Source organism: Synchiropus splendidus, chromosome 6, assembly GCF_027744825.2.
Source record: "Synchiropus splendidus isolate RoL2022-P1 chromosome 6, RoL_Sspl_1.0, whole genome shotgun sequence".
In the NCBI taxonomy this organism is placed as follows: domain Eukaryota; kingdom Metazoa; phylum Chordata; class Actinopteri; order Syngnathiformes; family Callionymidae; genus Synchiropus; species Synchiropus splendidus.
The window spans coordinates 16,345,563-16,366,401 of NC_071339.1; the positions used below are offsets into that span (position 1 = coordinate 16,345,563).

Consider the following 20,839-nt stretch of genomic DNA (forward strand, 5'->3'; position numbering starts at 1 on the left):
ACTTGTCATTCATCTGTTTAAAAATCCAGGTGGTCATTTGACACTTTAGAGTGGGCAGGATGACCAAGGCTGCACTGATATCACCACTTTGCGTTCAGAAGAAAATGTAGCTATGCTCCTTCTTCCTTCTAAAATTTTGTATATTATTTATTTTTCTGGGTTTAACAGCGGGAAATGAATTGAGTTACACTGGCATGAGGAGGGTAAGATTTACAAAGGAAATTGTCATGTCAATGTTTAAAAAAAACTGTAAAATCACTTAACAAGCATTTGATGTGATTTCACAGTTAACATTTGAGTTTTTGCTATTGTACGAAATCCTGACAACAGCAACAACAGAAACATAATTGTAAAATATGGCGGAGAAAAAAATAGATCAAGTCTCGTGTTGAAGAATTGATAAAAATCTAAGAAGAAAATTAAACATTCCGAGCTAGAATATTTTACTGATATTATCAATATTGTCAATGTTGTAAAAGTAAAAGGACTTAAGAAAGAGAAAATATATTGTGACTGGTATAAAGTGGTAATTCTTATGAAAAAATGAAAAAAAGAACATGAAAAAAGCAGCGGAAGACAGAAGGAAGGAAGAAGAGAATGCTCCAACGTGACAGAAAACACTGCAATGTGGAACGTAAAACGGTTATGCATGCTCAAGTAACATTTTTTTATACATTTAATCTATGAATTATTTAGTAAAAGAACTAAGAGACACATGAAGATGATGAAGTGCTATTTACTAAAAATATTCATGATGATTTTTCTGTCAGTTTTGGAGGGGCAGGGTGAGGGAAAAGAGGGAAAATCTCTCCCCAAAGAAAAAGCGTATGAAGTTGTATCTTGTAGTAAGTAAACGTGTAATAAAAAGTACTGAGGCGGTTAAAGTCGATAGAAGCAATAATTCAACATTTCAGCCTGAAACTAAAGCTCTCCCTCCATGTGTTTTTACTTTCAAATAATGGATGAAGTCAAAACATTTTTCATGATGATTATTATTTTTAAAGATATGTTAGACTTCTAAACCTGAACCGTCAACGGCTCCATATGGCCCCGAGCCTCACGTTGCCCCTCCCACAGAAGACTGGCACCTGGAGGGGCCTGACTCTCCCCTTCATCCTTCCAGTCCTCACCACGCGCTGCGTCTCATTCGCCGAGGTCCGCCCGCAGCGAGACAGCTGCTCTGTCTGGTGTCTTTTTTATCGCCGCGGCGAATGAGAAATCATTAAAATCCGCTCCAGTAAAACGTTACGGCGTGTTAAACCGCACTGATCCCACCACTTCCTCACCACCGTCCCGTTTGGTTGTCCTTACAGCCATTTGCTGACACACACACACACACACACACACTGCTGGAATCCACGAGAGTTTGTCTATAAAAGTGTCTGGAACCTTGTGAGGACTCAAATGTGAGTTGTGGGAACCCGAGTGTGTTTGTGTGGTCTCATGACAGGAAGTGTCCCGTGTGAAGGAACCTTGTCGTTTTTAGGACGCTGAGCTCCGCTCCAGTCATTGGCTGCTTCAGTTCTCATGATGGAGGAGTCTTGTGGGGACCGAGGGAGCAGCTGGTGATGTTCACGCTTCCTTTTATGTCTATAGGTGCCATCGCTGCCTTCGTCACCACGCCTCTGGATGTGGCCAAGACCAGGATCATGCTGGCCAAGGTACACACACACAACACACAACACACGCACGCACACACACACACTCTGGTAATTGGAGTGCCAACACAATAAAATATGAATATGTGTGGTTTTTCCTCTCAGTGGCTCATCAGCTCTTAGCTCAGCTCACTTCCTCAAAACTCATAAAGATGTCTAATGCAAGGCCAAATCCAGGCCTCCTGTTGATTTTATGTGGCCCAGACCTTGGGCTGACTCGCAACTACTTGAAGATCACAGGGTTCAGGTTTGAATGTCTGCAGTTGATTCAGAAACTTTACGGCGGGTGGGAACAAAGTGTTGAGCGATGGGCAGGAAGACGTCTGTGTGAGCCTCAAGGTGAAGTCGGTGGTGAACCGTGAGGAAGCAAACAATAGTGTCCAAGACACACACACCATCTGAGGTGAACACCAGCTGGTAGGATGGTGGAGGAAAAGTTGATGCCAGCTGTGAAGAAGATACCAGAGGAGGAGACACATCACTGCTGGTCCCAGCCTCTCACCCTAAACTTAACCATCCAAAACATATGGCTCACCTTAACCAGGACTCTGGACCAAACTTATTGTTAAGACCCAGTTATTTTGAAGTTGTCATCCTCAAATCAAGGTTTGGACCGGGAAAAGGTCCCACGAAGACATACGGTCCCCACAAGGATAGTGTTTTGTCAAGAATTGGTCCCCACGAGGCAGTATAACCCACCCCCCCACGCAGACACACACACAGTTCTAAACACTGTCAGGCGAAGACTTACAGGCACACAAGTTGATCTGAGAGGACGAGGGATGCGGAGGGACACACATGCGTGTGTGAGTGTGTCAGAGGAAGGTCTGGTTATTGCTGTCCTCCTCACCTCCTTGTTCACTCTTGGCTGTGCCCCCGCAAGTCTGGCTTCCCTCAGTGTGTGTGTGTGTGTGTGTACGGGAATCGTCAGTTACGAGAAGCTTCTGCGGGAAAAACATCCGATGAAGTGGCCCTGAAGCTGAACAGCTGTGTCTGACCTCTGACCTCTTTACGTCACTTTGTTGTTCACTGTGATACCACTTTAGTACCTTTATTAAAACTTTTTTCTGGCATATAGTGTGACTTTGTCACAATAGACGCTCAACATTCCAACATGGCTGTGAAGAAAAAAATGGTTGGAGCTCTTACTGTTAATATGAGAGCCACAAATACACAGCATTTTCTTTCAAATATCTATTTCTAAAATGAGTCCTTTGGCATGTTAAGTTGGACAGATCATTTTTCTCCTCTGTGTGTGCTGCAAATGAAATGACATATTTGTTTTATTTACATTTTTTCCAAATCTATGTGACAGAAAATTAAATAAAATGAAATTAAATAGGAAGAAATAGAACCAAGGTAAGGTTCATGATAAAATTAATGATCACATAATAATTTGAATTCATCCATCACAAAACATCACACACACACACAAAATGGGAGGTTAGTCAATAATAAATAAAATAATAATAGCAATTATAAAACAGACTCTTATCACAAAAAAATCATCTGAAAAATCTGAGCATGTCAGTACTGCTGTCCACTAAAGCAAAGTTTGAAACGAATAATAAGAGTAGTTACTATTGTTATAACAATGATGACTAATAATAATTATTATAAAAACAACTATGCACCTCAGCAAAATGTCTGAAAAAAAAAAAAAAAGAAATCACATAGAAGGTGGCCCCACTGCCCCTGGGGAGCTGGGACAGGCGAGATACTGGCTCTGTGTTCTCTCGATGGCGAGGTCAGGCCTCGGGTCTGGAGGAAGTCGGAGGTGTCGGGGCTTGTTCCACTGGGTTCCTGCAGCGGCCGAGGAAAACATTCTCTGGGATAAAGACTGGACTTGTCCCGTTTACGTGACCATGTTTATGACATTCCCTGTGACGGCTGCGACACCTTCCCATGTCTGCGTCTGCATCGCTCACAGTTCAGAGCAGGAGGGACATTTTCCAACCTCACGCTGGCGATAGCAAGGTCCGGTGAGCTTCCGACGGAACTTCAACTCTCCGATCATGAGGCTTGCGAACTTTCAGCATGAGGTCTCTGCAGCTGCAGTGGTGCTAGCTCCGAGCCATTAGCTACCTCTGCGCAACAAGTGTCTCTCCTCACTAAACATGACTCACAGGTCAATGACTCAAAAGTCTGCTTGTTGAAATTTAACATCGATTGGACCGAAACCCGGCAAATAATCAGACGTCAGTCTGGTGTGGAACACCATCATTAAACCTTTTACTGACGTGAAAATAAGCAAAATAGATCAAAGTAGAAACATGTTTATCGTGAGCTTGAGGGGAAAAAGTCTTTAAAAGAAACTTCAGAAGAGTGACAGGAAAACAGAAAGAGATTTTCTCCGGTGCACAAAGACGCTACCATTTTAAAACATGGATAATAATAATAATAGTAAATAACAATAATAAAATAATAATAATAGTAGTAATAATAATGAATGCGTTTTATTGGATTGAGTGGAACAAACCTCATCGACTAAAACAGATGACAAACATAAAAACAAAGGAAAAGGAGTTGATGACATGATGAAAGAACAACATCTTTAGAATGGAAAAAGTGTGTCACGGTGTGTGAAGGGCGTCTGAAGGGCATCACTTTCTGGAGTGAGAGGTGTCACCTGCCTGGTCCCAGCTGTCCGAGCGGTGTGGAAGACTAAACAGCGGGTGTGTTTGAGCAGCTGTTGGTCCTCACGCCTCTGTGTCCCTCTCTGTCCAGGCCGGCTCCTCGACAGCAAGCGGGAAAATCCTGCCGGTGCTCTACCACGTGTGGCGGACCCGGGGACTCGCGGGGTGAGTGAAGTGACTCCTGATGTGTTGGGTCCAGACTCGGTTTCAAGTTAGTCCTGGGGATTTACCGCCGACTCACTCGTGCTGATGAAGCTGTTCCTGCAGAGCTGAGCTCACCTGAGAAGGGCGTGACTCGCTGGAGAGTCTCCAGGATGCAGCTGAGAAGCTCCTCACCCACGGGGGTGAGACTCTCTAGGACGACTCTCCAGCGAGTCACGTTACTGCTGCTTCAGAACCAGAGCGTGTTCTGTTCCAAACGCAGAAGATCCGTGTACCTCGAAAGATTTCTGAAATACTTTACTTCAGTACCAGGCTGTTGTGTACCAAAGGAAGCGCACCACAGCAGAGGGAGGCCCGATAGAAAGCCTCTTGTCTCCAGAGAAACTGAAGCAAAATGCAGTGGAGCACCGTGGAGCTAAGGACAGGTCAAAGGTCAAGGTCAAACTCAAATGAAAAGTACTGAAGTTATTAGCACATTTCCTACGAACAAGAAGTATCTGTTGTGTACCGTGAAAGTGCCAAGTCCTCAGTGTATTGTGAAGTTAACCACAAAAAAGTACCACAACAAAGCGAAGTAGCGCAACAATAAGAGCAGAGAAACATGAACTATAGGACGCACACAATGGAGCAAAGAAAAAGGAGTGTAGTGAAGGGGAAGGTGAGAGGTGACACAACGTAACTTCACCGCACCAAACAGGTTGTGTGTAGTGCGGCAAAAGAAAGTCACCGTTTCACAGGACCAGCAGAGTCGTGACGCAGCAGTGTGGCCGAGGCTACTTCCTGTGAGCCTCGGCGCCGTCACTTGTTGCGCTCCGGTCACAGCACCGGACACGGGCGAGCGTGTGGAGGAGGAGGAGGGGGGTGGCGTGTTCCGGGCCGGCGGTCGGGCCGAGCAGCTTTGTACAAATTGCTGAAGCTTTAAAGCTGCAATTATGGTAATAGGTCCAATTGGCGAGCAGCGAGGCTCCAGAGTGGTTCCACGTGTGCGCCGGGCCCCTGGGACCTCCAGTCGAGCGCCGCCCCGCTCACCTCAGCCCGGCCACCACACCGCCACCAGGAGTGGCGAAACCTTCTCTGATCTCATACTCACCCTGGTGTGAACTCAGGTTTGGTCCCACTCACCGAACCTGTTTTGGAGCCCAACACCACGGGACCTGATCCGGGTTCCGTGCCCTCGTTGTGGGTCTAATATAGTCCTGTGCGTGGTCCCGGCAGGTTTGTGTGTCAGCAGGTTCGAACGTGCAGGGCCGACGTGTTTATTTGTGCCAGTCTTCACAGCAGACACACACACACACCCGACTGCTAACTGGTCACGTCCCAGTGAAAGTCCACACGCAGTTATTCTCCACTCGGGTGTCATGTGACTGGCAGCAGATCAGGACCTGGACACGCATGCTGTGGACCAGAGCGACTCAGACCTGTGTGTCACTTCTCAAGTTAGCGGATAAAAAAGTGTTCGGCACTGTGGCGGCGCGGCGAGATCCCTCCGATGGTCGAGCTGCAGACGGATGCCGTGTCAAGTGTGGCCCAGAGTTGCTGCTACTTTGAACTGGCACATTTTCAACTTGATGAATCGGCGAAACATTTGCAGACGTGCGACACAATGATGCGCCCCCTACTGGAGGACTGCGAGTTGATGACCATAACGCGTTACATTTCCAGGAAAAGAGTTGGAACCTCGCGTCACGTGACCGTCATGGCTCACAATCCGAGGTCGACCACGTTGATGCGCATCTCTCTTTAATGGTGAAAAGTCGCATAAACTTACAGGAAATGGAGTTTTGTTTTTTTTTTCGCCATGGAGATCCAAAATTGAGACCTTTTGCTGACTCAGCAGAAACTCCAGCTGATTTTTTTCCCAGATTTTTTTCCGTTTTAGTCAACTCTACGCAGGATTTGCACCGACAACCCGAGCCAAGACAGTGAAGCGGTAACACACACACACACACAGGCGGACAGATGCTGCGTCACGCACATCTGGAGCGGACCACGTGAGCGCGGGGGCGTCTGGCAGGCGGGAAGGTGTTGGGTTCGTCGCAGGAGAAACGTGGAGTGTTGAGCAAGTGTGTGACGCAGCACGAAATCCAGTCAACGGTAAAATCCCCGAACAACTGGGCCAGCTGAGGAGGGGGGGGGGGAGTGAGGGGGCATCCACCATCACTCAGGCATGTGGAGACAATGGTGGTGCTGGTGGTGCTGGTGGTGGTGGGGGGCTAATCCCAAAAACAGCTGAACTTTACTAAAACGTGTCGATTTTTCTCTTCATTTCCATTTCAGTCAATTCATCTTCTCATATATTTTTCATAATTCTTATATTATTTCCCCCCAAAAATCTGTTTTTCTGATACATTTTTTAAAACAAAACAGTTTTTATTATCCTAAATATTTATATTAATAAATACTTTTGTGTTTTAGTACATTTAATTATTATTATTATTTATCATCCCTCTCAACTTTTAAAATGACTCTATTACAAATCCATTCTAAAACATGATAATATACAAGAGACAAACCTGTTGCCAGTGTAATAACTAGTGATGTAGTCAGTGAACCTGAGACAGAGTCGAGAGTGAGACCAAACTGAAACCAAAATCCTCCTCATTGGTCTCAGTCTGGACTTGGTCTCTGTGGTTGGTCTGCAACACTAGCAATGACTCGCTCCTGAAGGAGTCGTGAGTCACAAGTCATTTAACTGCATGGACCCTCCAGTCTCCCTCTGAGACAGAAATGACTCTGGAGCCTTCAAGTACGACTCGTTCGACTCCGTTTGCATGTTTGAGTTGTCGTCGCTTGATGTAATAGAACAACCTGCAGATGAACATTGTTTTTTTTTCCTGGTCCAAGTGTTAAACTGTTGTGTCGCTGCAGACGTCAGTTTGAGGACACAGAGAATCAAATCTGAATTTGACTCAGCGGTGACTGGAGTCACTCCTCACATGTCAGTGGCTCACCCCCAAACTGACGCGGTCCTCTCCTCCTCAGGCTGTTTGCGGGCAGCGTTCCCAGAATGACCTTCATCAGCGCGGGAGGTTTTATTTTCCTGGGCGCCTACGAGAAGGTTCGCCGCACGCTGCTGACTCAGCAGGACGCCCGAGGAACCCGTGGAGAGACCACCTGAGGAGGATCCACCGCCAGTCAGCATTTCTGTCCCGCACATATCGCAGCGGTCGTCTTTATTTATTTCATCTTTTCTGTTGAAATATTTGATTCTCCATTGCAAAAAAACATCTTCACCTCAAGAGTGTTTCCTTTTTAAATTAAAGATGTGTTTGTAAAAAAAAAAAAGATGTCAGTTTACATGATTCAAATTCATGACAGATCTGATGTGTCAAAGACAGCACAGTGGTGCTCCAGGTCACTGGGGTCTCCTCCCAGTTCGACTCCTCACTCATCCAGGAGTCTCTCGTGAAAGACTGAGCTTCTCCTCTTCAATATTTCAAATGTGCTTGACTTCCATATTGAAGGTTCTAGAGGAGGAATGAGACCACACAAGAGGAACCTGCGGTTGGTGCTGCTGAACCCGTGACTTTGACAGCAGGTCAGTCAAAGCTCAGAGTTGAAGCTATTCTTGGACGCTTCTTTGCAGCTGGTGCAACTCTAAGTCCTGAACCTCCTCTGGTCACACCTTCATCACCTGCTTGGTGCAATTCTGTCTCTCCTCTCCACAAACCATCTGTCCTCCCTAACTTTGTCTCTCCCTCTGAAGGACTCGTTTCAGATCTGGTCCTTTGTCAGTGTCTTCATCTCTGACTCTGAACATACATCACGGCAGTGACCACCACTTTCCTATGAAGCTTCACTCTGTTGTCTCCGCCTCTTGCTCTCTTCTTCACTGTCCCTCGCAGATTGAATCCCGGTAATTGAACGGGTGGTCACTATATCATCAGCAAACATCATGGTCGCTCCACTGAGGCTCTTCTAGATCCATTACGACTACACCATGCTCTTTTTGTCAGCATGAATCCACACTGTGGCACCTCTTCTCTTCTCTCTCAGCGAATCATCAACTTGGTCCCTCTAAGGAGTTCTGGTTCAGTTTATTGCTTTTCCACCACTCATCATCCTCTCAACCTTCAAGAGCATGTGGAGCCATCTGGTCTGAAGGTTCTCTGCGGGCTCATCTATTCCCCTCACTGGGATGTTGTCCTGCTCTTCAGAACTGCCCTCACTTCCAGATCTTTCCGTCCTCTTCACTGGCTTCTTCTACCGTCCAGTCCCGTCGGTGTCTCTCTGCTCCGTCTCCTCTCATCGACCAAGAGCTCAGCAACCCTCCAACTTCAGTGACAGAGGCAGCCGTGTGATATCAAAAATGATTTTATTAGACACTTCAATGCCGTGTTAGACATTTCCCCGTTTCTGCTTTGACTTCGGCACAATAAATTACCCTCGTCCGTTCCTCGGCGCCAGGATCGGTCGGGTGGAACCAGGAAAGTGGTTTCAGGAGACGTACCGCGTTTCTAGAGCCGCGAATGTCGAGGCACGTTACAGCAGATAATCCAGATCAGGTGACGGAGAGTGCCGCGGACCCACAACAGGTTCGTCCCTTTTGCTCCAGCCTTTTCTAAAAGTGCTTTTAGCTCCTTGAGTCGTACCGAAGTCCTTCACCAAAGCGGACGAGTTAGAGTCCAGCGAAACCATTCACAAGTGCGACGGCGTGAACCGGAACCTTCCGGGTTTTGATCATGCAGTAAGGCACCACAGTTGGCAAAAGCTGAGCAACAAAACTCACTCGGTTTCTCTCATGCAAATATTCTTCTGTAAAATATAATATAGCCAAACTCTTCTGTACAGTCACAAGGTCAGAGGTCAAGTTCAAGGCTTCAAATGCGAGTCACATTTTCGGAGCTTTTATTAATATTATTATTCTCTCCTCCCAAAAGAAGGTTTTTAATATGTACAGCTAAAACGCTCAGATGGGACGCCACCCACTCAAGCTCCGCCTTCATGCTCCGGATGCCCCGCCCTCCCGAATCCCCACGCTAGTCCAGGCCTCGTGTGAGGTAGCCGTTGGGTTCCCAGTGCAAAAGAAGAGAAAAAAAAAACGACTCTGTGAGTTCGTGTTTTGGTGGAGGGGGAGCCGGAGCACCGGCTAGTCGCTGGCTCTCCTCAGGGGGGCGCTCTCGTGTGGAGGGGCTCTGGGGGCGTGTCCGTTCGACAGCAGAGTCTGCCTGAGCTCGGCCTCACACTCAATGTCTGTGTGTCTGTTGCCGGCCAGTTTGACCGGTTTGTGGAAGGACTCGTCTGAAGTTCGGTTCGCTGGAGGACAGACCATGGAGAAGAAGGTCAGGAGATTGTATGTCACTCGAGAACACCTTCACAATACTGCGTCAGAGTCTCGACTCACCATTCCTGTCGTCTGGACCTGTCCGTGACGTGCAGCATTGGTTTGGAAACGTTACGTCATGTCGGATCCCGTTGCAGAGAGTCGGGTGCTGCGACTCCTCGGGATGACAGGCTGAGCGGGACAGGTGCAGCGGGTGTTGCTGGTACTCGCTGACACCCCCGCAGCTGTGGCTCAGGTAGTCGGGGTCTTTGGAGTAGCTGCCGCCGTTGTCAAGACAGTCTGCACAGACGATGGCGGTGTCGAAGCCTACAGAAGGAGACGGAGGTCAACACCTGGGTTGGGGGTCACAGTGAAGGACTGGGACCTCCATGTACCGGCCGGGTCCACGATGTGACCGTTGGGTTGAGATCCTCCAGCCACGTCCACACGGATACAGACGTCCTGCCGCTCGGACAACGTTCCCTGAGAGGAGAGGTAACTGGGAACGTCCGGAGGGACGATGGTTTCATCTGGACGAAAAACAAAGCAACGTCAAGCATCTGGTCTGTTGTCACAGCGTTAACAAGGTGGTTCCGATTGGCTCACCCGTGTTGGTGACGCTGCACTCCTCGCTCTTCTTCCTTGTCTGGTAGATGATGCAGACCCACACCAGCGACGTCGCCACGATGCTGGTGACCACGGCGATGACGATGATGCCGACGGTGACGGTGCTGGGGCCCGTCTGGGCGCCGCACGGGCCGTGCTGTTCCGTCACCGTCAGCTGGCTGTGAGCGCGCTCCGTGCCCAGCGTGTTGGACATGACGCAGGTGTAGCGGCCGCCGTCCTCTTCCGCGACCGAGTCGATGACCAGCAGCTGGTTCCCCGGGGTGAAGTGGTGCCGGTCCGACTGGCGCAGCGGCTGGTCGTTACGCAGCCAGGTGACCCGGGGGGGCGGGCTGCCCAGGGCCTTGCAGTGCAGGGCCACCGTGTCGCCCACCACCACGCTGCGGTCCTCCAGGTTCTGGGCCAGGTGCGGGGTTTCTGAGGAGCAGACACCACGTCACGTTCAGCGTGTGTCACACCTGGTCCATCATCATCTTCTTCATCATCATCATGGCCGTGGTGGGACCTCACAATTCTCAAATACAGACCAGATTTCTTGGGAACCTCGGGAACAATGCAGGTTGTGTTTCCCCAGTCCACTTGTGAGGAACAAGTGTGTGTGTGTCGCCCCCTCACAGTGGGACACACACAGATTAAGAGATCTCACTTAACCCACTTCAGTCTTTTCAGTCAAGACTTTCTCCCTCTATGTCTCCCCCTCCCCTTCACTCTCCTCCAGACAGGGGCCCCTCCAGTGCACCCCCCCTCTGCCCTCTCTAACTAAACATCAGCCACAGACTGTTATGTTCCCCAACGTTCTCTCTGAACTTCCATGATGACCGCAACAGCCCTGCTCTTGCATCTTGACAGATGCTTTAGAAACCATCTCGGCCCAGGTTTGTCCGACTCAGTAAAGCGGTGACCACTTCCTCCACAGGATGGGGGTGGGGGGTCGTGAACAAACGCCCCTCTGTGAGGGCCCACACCCCCTCCTCTGACCCCTAACTCTGGCCTCTGACCTGCAGCAAGGCCACAGCTGCCAGCAAAAGAAAAATAGAAAAGTTCTTCTGCAGCAGACTTCAGAGGAACTTCACTGCAACCAGAGTTTTAAGGCCACAGCCACCGTGGAGCAAAAGTCACAACTGTCACGTGACCACTCGAGCTCCACTACTTCAGATTTTATTTTTCTAAATTGAGTTTTGGTCGACACATTCAGTTTTAATGGTCATTCTCAAACTAATATATTTTTGTTATTTTGTTCATTTTTTATGAATATTAGAGAATACCTTTTTCATGATCAACCTCTTCATTTTTCCCTGGTGGTTTGTTTTTTCACCACTACATCCCTCCATTTATTATCATTATTTAATCTAAGATTTTTTTCCCCCACTCTCTTTTTATTCAATGGCAGATGAGCAGTTCTGCCTTCTTCTCTTTATGATGCACCTTTCAACTTTTTGAATGGATTATTTCAACTTCATCAATCAAATGATCAGAACTCCTCTTCAATTTCTCGTGTATCAACAATTTCAGCTGCTCTGCTTCGATCTGAACCGCCGCCTGTCTCTTACCGAGGACGGTGAGGGTGGCGTTGGCGGAGACGGTGCCTGCCGTGTTCCTGGCGGTGCAGCTGTAGACACCCATGTCTTCGGGCTTCACGTCCATGATGAAGAAGACGTCGTCGTCCGGCATGACATGCATCCGTCGCTCGCGAGCGGCGGGGAAGTCTGTGCCGCCGTCTTTCTGCCAGGCGATCTGCGGCGCCGGGTGTCCTTCCGCGGCGCACTCCAGCCGTGCGGTGTGACCCGTCCTGATGGTGCTGTCGCTGGGCATCTTCACGAACGACGGGAGGACTGCGGACAGTAGGCGTGGTTAGCCGGCGACTTTTCTCCACCCACCCTCGGCTGCACCGCCTGCCGCAGACCTACCGTTGACGACCAGCTTGGCTTTGCTGGAGTAGGTGGACCCGAAATGGTTGGTGATGATGCACTGGTACCGTCCTTCATGGGCGAAGGTCACGTGGCGCAGGTGCAGGATGGTGGTGTACTCCATCACTCCTCCGTCGGACGGCGGGCTGGAGTGGTGCGAGTGCACGTGGGCGAAGTTCTCTGTCTCTGCGTGGTGGAGCAGCTCCTGGTCTTTACGCCAAGCGAAGGTCATGGGGGAGGAGCTGCTGCTGACTGCAGTGCAGGTGAAGCGGACGCTGCTGCCCAGGACCGTCACCGTGTTCTCAGGCTGGACAGTGATCTGAGGTTTGGGCAGGTCATCTGGAGGGCCGGAGAAGAACTTGTCAACTCGCTCACCTGCAGCCCAGCAGTGCTGCAACACAGCTCAGCCACTCACCACACACGAAGCTGCTGGACGGGGCCTGGAAGATGCTGGTACCCTTCAGGGTCTCCGGGTGGGCGCAGCTAGCGTTGACGCCGCTCCTCAAACCTCGAGTCAGCAGCCACTGCGGCAGCCACTGCAGCTGACAGTCGCACAGGAAGCTGTCGCTCTCCATCACCCTGCGGACGCACCGACACATGAGCCACCGGGTCACCTGACCGTCAGTCGCCGCGGTTACTTACAGGCTCTTGAGGCTCCTCAGCCGGCTGAAGGTGTCGGGCTGGATGGAGCGGATGGCGTTTTCTCCCAAGTTTCTGTTAGGAGGAACAAACGTGAGTCAAAACTGGCCGTGTGAGGCCTCAGGGAAGGCTGTCCCAGCTAGCCCGGGAGCAGCAGCCGTCTGCTCCTTTTACAAAGAGGCCATTACATTGCTGGCCAGCTACTTCTGGCAGCAAAGGATGTGGGATACTCACAGGTGTTCCAGGCTCTCCAGGCCAGAGAAGGCTTTCTTAGCCACCGACTTGATCTTGTTTCCAAACAGAGTTCTGCCGTTTCCAAACATGAGAGGCGAGAGAGAGAGAGGCACAATTAGTGAGGACGTAATCTGATAAAAGACTATTGGAAACCTGAACAGTGTGTAGATTAGCCAAAAGGAAGGATGTGTTGAGCGGTGGGGGGTCGGGGGAGGGGAGGGTCCCCTGCACTTCAAAGCCCCAGTTTTATCTTTATTAGAATCTAATAGCAGCCAGAGCGAGTGTTTGGCATGAAGGTGGTTTCACTCTGGCCGCTGAGCGACATGTTGCCCAGATTTGAGTCCTAATCCCATCTTCAACACAAGTCTTGTCCCTGCTCTGCTCCTCACAGGAAGAGGAGACACAGCTCGCTGACTCACAATGAGCCATGAGAAGCCGTCGCTCACCACCACGTCTTGCTGCTGAAGAATCACACTGGAGCATTTAAGAGCGAATCTGCATTTTTTTCAACAAAAAAATGCATCTTTCCCAAGCCAAACTTTTCATGGCTGCTTCCACAAAAGTGCACCGTAACACGCTGGACCTGACACCGCGTGCCGTCTCCCTTTGTAGAGGTGAGTAGACTAGAACAGTGGGGATGGGATGACATCATTTCCAGAGAGCTTCGGTCGCACAGGTCCAGCCCACGAAGCTCTAGTGCAGCTACAAACGACTCCGTCTCCACGTGGACGGGACCCAAGCCTCTTCAGGTCGTTCCGCATCAGTCAGCGAACTGACTTGAACAGTGCTCGCTATTTTAATGGGCAGGTTTTTGCGGTCGACTTCATGCTGCCATCATTTAGCCAAAGTTGCTTGATGTGTGACGCTACATCACTGAACTCCTGAAAGGAACTTTTAGCATTTTTCTTGCAGTCCAGTACTTTTATATTCAGTACTTAAAACGAAGGAACAAAAGTGCTTCCTCGGTTTTTATCTAAGCCACAATCATTTCCCTGTAAGCTGCAGGCTGGAGCGGATCAGACTTTCTCCACATTGGACCTCAGATTCAGACGACACTGACAGAGTCAGCGCCTCTAAATGCAAGCGCAGCCACCAGAAAGAGAGAACAGATATATATATATATGTTGGCTTCGTAGCTAATTTCCCCCCCGCGGAGATGGCGAGTGGGAAAGACCCGGCTAGTTTGGGCTGAACACTTTGATGTCTCGCCTGCTTGACATCTCCTCTCTGCCAGCGTTGGGATGCATCGGGCCACTTCCGCCAACGCATGACAAAAGAGGGCTGGGTCGGGGGTGTGGGGGGTGTTTGAAGTTGATGAGTGAATGCAGCCCCCAATTTCACCCTCCCTCGGTTCCTAACAACAGGCAGTGGGAAAGAAGTGCCGGCGTGGACGAGGAATAGAAATCAGCCTGTTGGGGAGCGAGGCCCCTGCCAGCAGCAAGAAAAGCCCTTTCTCTGCCTCCTCTATCGCTCTTTCTCCCTCCACCGCGCTCACACTGGGAACCATCTTGGCTGGACGTCGGCCTTTCACTCGGCAGGTTGATGACCCGGCACTGAAAGTGCTCTGCTTTCGCAAGCGGATTGAAACCACGGAGGGAAACAGATGAAGATGATTCACTGCAGCTCTGATAGGAAGCAGACGTCTGCGTCATCCTGGACGCTGGCTTCAGGTTTTATCCTACAATAATGGACGAGCAAGACCAAGTGTGCTGAAACAAGTCTGAGGCGGGAACCTTTCCACGAGCGTAGACCAGATTTCAATCAGCAAAACACCTCAAGGACAACACACTTCTCTATTTTGGACTGTGAGTTAAGCAGGTTTTCAGCCAGGATATCTTGAAACTGTGACAGTGACACAGGCGGCAGTGCTTAATATTAATTGCAGTCTGAGCCTAAGCCTCTGGAGGCACTTTTTTCAGGGTATTATGGCACAAACCGCTGACAGGTTCAGGTTCGACAATGTTCCAAGTTAGAGACCAAAAGACTTTTTCTAAGCCTCGAACGTGAGAAAGGTTTTCTGAGTTAAACAATCTTTCATTGGACGGTGACGGCGATGAGACAGACGATGAATGGGGAGGCAAGACACTCACAGCTTGTTGAGACTGTCCAGTCCAGCGAAGGCCCCGTTGGTGTCCTCTATTGTGCCCGAGATGTCGTTATGGTCCAGCTCCCTGCGGAGAAGCAGAGAAAAGAGACTTAGGATAAAAAGAAGGTGGAGGGAGGGAGGACGACAACGGCCTTGCCGACGTTGAAGCCCTTCAGGGAGAGTTTTGGTCTGGAAGTCAAGTCTCTCACCCACACCCTGCGCCCCCGCACCTGTCTTTAGAAGGAAAGTGGTCTATCAGCCAAAAACATTTTGTCCTCAGTGAGACAGAGGAGGAGGAACCGGTGCCGTTGAGAAGGGCATTTATGAAGCAGGGTTGTCCATCATCAGAATAGAAAGACACTAGCGTTCAACATTGTTGCATCACCTGACACAACAATGGAGTTGTTCATGACAAAACTACCAGTTTAGTGTCTGTGAGACAACTTTGAAGAGGTGATGGAGACAGGGAACCTGGCCATCAACTTTTCCCCTAAGTTTCCCCAACACCAGCTCACTTACTCTGTGAAGCATCAAAACTTCAGACCAGAAGAGATGATCCATGACCATCAGGAGGATCTCCTGTGCCCATCTAAGTGTGACCTCAAATGGAACTCAAACGCCGTCAAGGTTGCTGGATTTTATTCTGTCTGCCATCACTGTCAGCAATGAAACTCCAAAAAGTTCCAGAAAGTTGCTTGAGCGTCTGGTGGTGGCGGCGTCTTTTTATGGCCTCCTGATGACAAATATCCCTCTGACACCAAGAGGGAGTGTTTTAAAGGTTGCTGTGGCCGACGGCCCACCACTCCCTCCACCGTCTTGACATTCACACTCGGCTGCTCCCCCTCCCCACACTGGCCGCAGCCTTCGCTGAGCTGCCAATTTCCTTCTCTTTCTGGCTGGCTGGCTGTGAATGGCAGTATCCTCGTGAAAGCGGGGGCCAATGGCAGGGCCGTACAGCGAGGACCCGGCGCTGAATAAAAGAAAGCGAGGGGCCGAGGGGGTTCCGTTCGGCCAACGACCCCTGTGGCTGAATTAGGAGGCAGGCTGGCTTGTTTGGAGTTTTCACACCCCGATGCCGGCTCCAGCCCCATGCCAGCATAACCGGCAGCGCAGGCCCAATTAAAGCTCCCCCAGTTCTTTTTCAGAACCGGTTCCCCTGTCCGCTGATTAAATTAGGTCCGCCTCAGCGCTGGGTCCAGAGATAAGGACTGACAGTGACAACTCGGAGCAGAGTGTATCCACACGTCACAGCCAACTATGGCTCTGTCAATGCCGAAAAGAACTTGGTAAAGAACTAAAGCCTTATTTCGAATGTATCCTTTGAACTTCCCCTTTATTCTCCTGATTTCCTTCCATCTATTCAGAGTATGGATCAGAGGCACAGGAAACCTTTGTCCTGAGAGTTCACCCAAGAAAAGAGCGACAGCTTGAAGGGCAACAAAAGAACCTCTTTGGCAAGGGATTCATCAGGTGGACTGGCTGGTGTTTGTCCTGCTTCTTCACCTTCAACGGACCCTTCAAAGCCCTGAGTGTTTGTTCTCGCAGTCCACTAGATTTGGGGACCCAAGCAGAGTATTATTTATGGTGTGGTGGCCTCACATCCTTGAAAGAAGGGGAAGGACAGAATGGATGAAATCCGTTTCCTCTACCGGGTTTCTAGGGCTGGGGTGTTCATGACTGGCTGCAGTGCTCCATCCGAACCAAACGCTGGCTTGGGACGGGATTATTCCTCACAAACAGAAGACTGACCCTCTGGGAGCAGCTCAGGACAGAGCCAACACTGCTCCATCTAGGGAGGCCACCTGAGGCAGCTTGTGAGGACCCTTACTAAAGCTGTCTCATCCAGCCGAATGTCTAGTAGTCAACTTTGTTGTCGCGTTTGTCCAAATATGACACAGACTATGGCAAATCATTTCTTTCAGAATAATTCAAAGCAAAGCATTCTGTCGGCAGGACAAGTGACAGTCCACTCTCATTACACTGACACTGGGACCAAGTTCTGTGTCTTCAGTTTTACAATCACCCTCTTCCGTTTGTAACACGATCAAATATTAAATGACTGCATCCAAAAAGAAACCAGAAACACTGGTCGCCATCGGAACGAGAGAAAAGAGAAGAGTGCAGGAGGGATTGGGAAAGGTAAACAAGCGCTGCTTTGTTGAGTCAACAGTTGGAATCAGAGCCCCAATCTCAAATATCACTGAGGGGAGAGCGAATATTAATACTGCTCAGCTTTCACTGCTCCCCAGTGGGCCGTCTCACGGCTGGTTCCAGGGTGTATCCCAGCCCGCTAATGGCACACTTACAGGTTGCGTACAGCCTTGAGGCCCCTGAAAGCTCCCTCGGCGATGTGGCTGATGGAGTTGTGCCCCAGACGGAGGGAGTGCAGCTCCCCCAGCACGGACAGGCTGCCTTCGTCCAGCCGAGTCAAGTTGTTGTAGGCCAGGTTCCTGGAGAGGGAAAGCAGACGGAGGAAGGAAACGTCAGTCTGGAGGGGAGTCATAGCGAACCGACCCACCGTTTCTGAAGTTTTAGTTTTCGCTCAGTCGATTTAAGAGTCGCTTTTGTGTGACGACTGAGCGGGTGCTCTCATCTTTCTCTGAGTTACTGTGTGTTGTTTAAAACAAAAATCCTCTGCTCTGAACAAGGTGAAGTCTGCGGACGACCTATGGATAACAACAACAGCACAACACTGAGTACAAAAAACGCTGACTAGACAGAAGAAACAATGTTTGCAAAAACGTTTTTAGTCCAGTGAACTCTAAAGTCACGTCTGCGCCTGTCCGTCTTAGAACCTCGTATTCAGGCTGAGCTCTTCCTCCACCACAGATACGTGTCCACCGATCGGCTGACAAGCGCCACCAGTGGGACAAAAGTTGTAAATCCAAATGACTCTTCATGAGAGCACGACTTGAACAAAAGAGCAGAACTCTATTAACGTTGTCTCTTCTGAATGATGACCTGTGGTCGACAAGATCAACAGCGCTGTCTTGTTCATTGCTCAAAGGCACTATTGTGTATTTTATTGCGCTGCTATCAGTTCCTGCGGCCGGGCTTTCGGGTCCGCTTGAGCGCTCAACTGTGCAGAGATCCGAAATGATGCGCGGCTTAGACTCGGGACATGGGGATATAATAACAGGACCCTTCATAAAGATGAGTCTTTATCAGGAGCCAGACTCGTCACCGCTATAACAAAACCATAAAACCTGCTGAAGACGCGGTGGTACGAGCGAACCGGAAGAGATACGCGGAGCAACCCGTCCGGCTCATTAGCACGTCTGGCTGCATGAACAAACACAGGCGCTACTAGCTAGCAGCAGCGCGGCAGCCGTGGATGAAGGAGCTGGTTAGCAGATTAGCCGGACAATGGCGGCGAACACGATCCTCCGGCTGTAATTACCGCAACACAACAAGCAGACGATTACATGCTGGTTTGAAAAGCTTCAGTAAACTTGTGCGGCGGGAGCTTCAGTCGAGCGCGGGTCCAATTATGGGATGAACAGGATTAGGCTGAGAGCGCGGCGACACACTGAGCTCAGGTACGTTGTCGTCTAACCTCGGGCCCGGTGTCGCTGATACGGGCGTGTTGGGTTTCTCATCCGCGGCAGAGAAACAGCTCCGCGGGACACTGTCAGCTTCTGATGTTTGAAATGAACACAGGTGCTATTTTAGAGTTCAACAATCCTGACATTACAGCTCAGCACGAAGCGGAGGGAACCTGGGAGAACCTCTGCACAACTTTGGACTGACACACTCACAAGCCACAACATGCATTAGTGTTTACAGCTGACTCTAGCCTGCTAGAGTTTCCAGAGTTTCTTTTGAAACTATTTTTTTTAATGAAGTTTAAAACTTTTAAAACCACTTCTCTCGTCCTCACACTCTTTTTGAACGGCTTTGATAATATCTCGAGGTAGATTCTAGCACAGTTGATTAAGTTTAAATTCACAAGTAAGATACATTAACAATATATATTGCATAACTTATATCATGTTACAATACAAAATACAAAAATTAGCTTTTCTGTTTCATTCATTTTTTTTAAACAAAACATTTTTTAGTTTTATATTTCAGTGAACATTTGCTGTCTGTCATGTTTTTAAGTCCACACTGCATTAGGTCTTAGTTCTGTCGAGTGTGCTTCACTTTGGCGTTAATGGCTACATTAGGAAAATGACAGAGGGATTAAAATAAGAATAAACAATCCGGAATATGGCACCAAAGCCTTCACCTAAAACAATAAAAACTGTGTGCACTGCGGAGAGAGTCAACTGTGGTCTTAGCCTGTCAATGATCTCCAGGTGGTGGTGAGTTCAGGGCCACATCAATGCCAGTACTCACAGTTCCCTCAGCTTCTGGCAGAACTTCCACCCGTCTGGATTGATTTCAGCGATGGAGTTGTTCCCGAGGAAGAGCTGCTGGAGGGACGTCAGGCCGTAGAGGGAGCCGCTGTTCACCTCCGTCAGGCTGTTGTAGTCCAAGTGACTGCAAAGGAGAAGACAATTCACTGAGGTGTTTGGTGGTGTATCTGAACAGAATCTATCATATGCTTCAGTTACAATATAAATGATATCTTCAAATTGACATGAAGATATATAGCAACTTTGGTTCTATTTATATTTTTTCTCCAAGAATAAAATTCTATCTATTTTTGTCATTACATTAAGTTGGGAGAGAAATAAAATTAAACAAAAATAGATAAATTTAAATACATTTCAGTCAAGTACAAAACAAATGGTTAAATTGACTGAGGCATTTAACTACTTAAACATGACATCATAAAAATGTAAATAGTATTTTCAAATACAGATTTCATCAGGATAAAAGAAGAGCCTACTTGTTAGCCTTAAAATGACATTAAGGTAAACAAACATCCTTTAAATGATTTGAGAATAAAAGTGAATTGATAATCAAGTGTTTTCACATGGAAATAAATCCAGGAGTCTTATATAAGCTTGTCTGTGATGACTTCCACATACAGGATTTTCATCTTTGCCAGGTCCCAGAAGGCTCCATCCGTCAGCTTGCTGATGCTGTTTCTCTGCAGCTTCAGCACCTCCAGGCTGGACAGGCCCTGGAAGGTCAGGCCCTCCACCTGACGGATGCGGTTCCTGTTCAGCTCACTGCGGAAGAGAACACAGAAACTCAGAACAAGTTCAATCCTGCGTGCTCTCACGGATCATCCATCAAATCCAGGATTCCTGCACGCTTCAACTGGAACCCGCTACTGCAGTGACATTCCAGTAGCTGTTGAGGTTCAGGTGTCTTCACACACTCAGGTCCCTGTGTTTGGAAGCCGCCCTCAGATGAGCGAGCATAAACATCCTCGCTGCGCCTTTTGTGTCGGACACGAGCGAATCAAAGCCACAGAGATCATGAGGGTGACCCTGCTAGAGCATCAGCAGAACAAATGCTCCCACTAGTCATCAATGCTCCAAACAAGATGCGGAAAACACTCACAGCTGGGCGAGTCTTGGAAGCTGGAACGCTTTGACGGGAATCTGGCTGATGCGATTCCTGCTCAGTCTGAGGACCTGCAGGGTGGAGGCCAGATGATCCAGAGCCCCGACTTCCAGCACGCTGATCTTGTTGTTGCTGAGGTACCTGAGCAGAACCACATGCACTCAACA

General features: G+C 49.0%; 2 protein-coding genes across 2 annotated transcripts in view; one reads left to right on the forward strand and one right to left on the reverse strand.

Moving 5' to 3' along the window:
• Positions 1 to 7,845, forward strand: part of slc25a26 (solute carrier family 25 member 26) — a 34,084-nt gene extending 26,239 nt beyond the window's left edge. The window contains exons 8-10 of the mRNA XM_053869004.1: positions 1,597 to 1,661; positions 4,386 to 4,459; positions 7,439 to 7,845. Coding sequence (XP_053724979.1) covers positions 1,597 to 1,661; positions 4,386 to 4,459; positions 7,439 to 7,574 — 275 coding nt within the window. The 3' untranslated portion in view covers positions 7,575 to 7,845. The remainder of the gene's footprint in view (positions 1 to 1,596; positions 1,662 to 4,385; positions 4,460 to 7,438) is intronic.
• Positions 7,846 to 8,506: 661 nt separating this feature from the next.
• Positions 8,507 to 20,839, reverse strand: part of lrig1 (leucine-rich repeats and immunoglobulin-like domains 1) — a 31,964-nt gene continuing 19,631 nt past the window's right edge. The window contains exons 5-18 of the mRNA XM_053867872.1: positions 20,670 to 20,813; positions 20,189 to 20,332; positions 19,551 to 19,694; positions 17,516 to 17,659; positions 15,214 to 15,294; positions 13,124 to 13,195; positions 12,893 to 12,964; positions 12,666 to 12,829; positions 12,251 to 12,589; positions 11,894 to 12,175; positions 10,326 to 10,760; positions 10,115 to 10,249; positions 9,801 to 10,046; positions 8,507 to 9,712 (exon numbers count right to left, since the gene is read on the reverse strand). Of these exons, the coding sequence (XP_053723847.1) occupies positions 9,546 to 9,712; positions 9,801 to 10,046; positions 10,115 to 10,249; positions 10,326 to 10,760; positions 11,894 to 12,175; positions 12,251 to 12,589; positions 12,666 to 12,829; positions 12,893 to 12,964; positions 13,124 to 13,195; positions 15,214 to 15,294; positions 17,516 to 17,659; positions 19,551 to 19,694; positions 20,189 to 20,332; positions 20,670 to 20,813 (2,569 nt within the window). The 3' untranslated portion in view covers positions 8,507 to 9,545. The remainder of the gene's footprint in view (positions 9,713 to 9,800; positions 10,047 to 10,114; positions 10,250 to 10,325; positions 10,761 to 11,893; positions 12,176 to 12,250; positions 12,590 to 12,665; positions 12,830 to 12,892; positions 12,965 to 13,123; positions 13,196 to 15,213; positions 15,295 to 17,515; positions 17,660 to 19,550; positions 19,695 to 20,188; positions 20,333 to 20,669; positions 20,814 to 20,839) is intronic.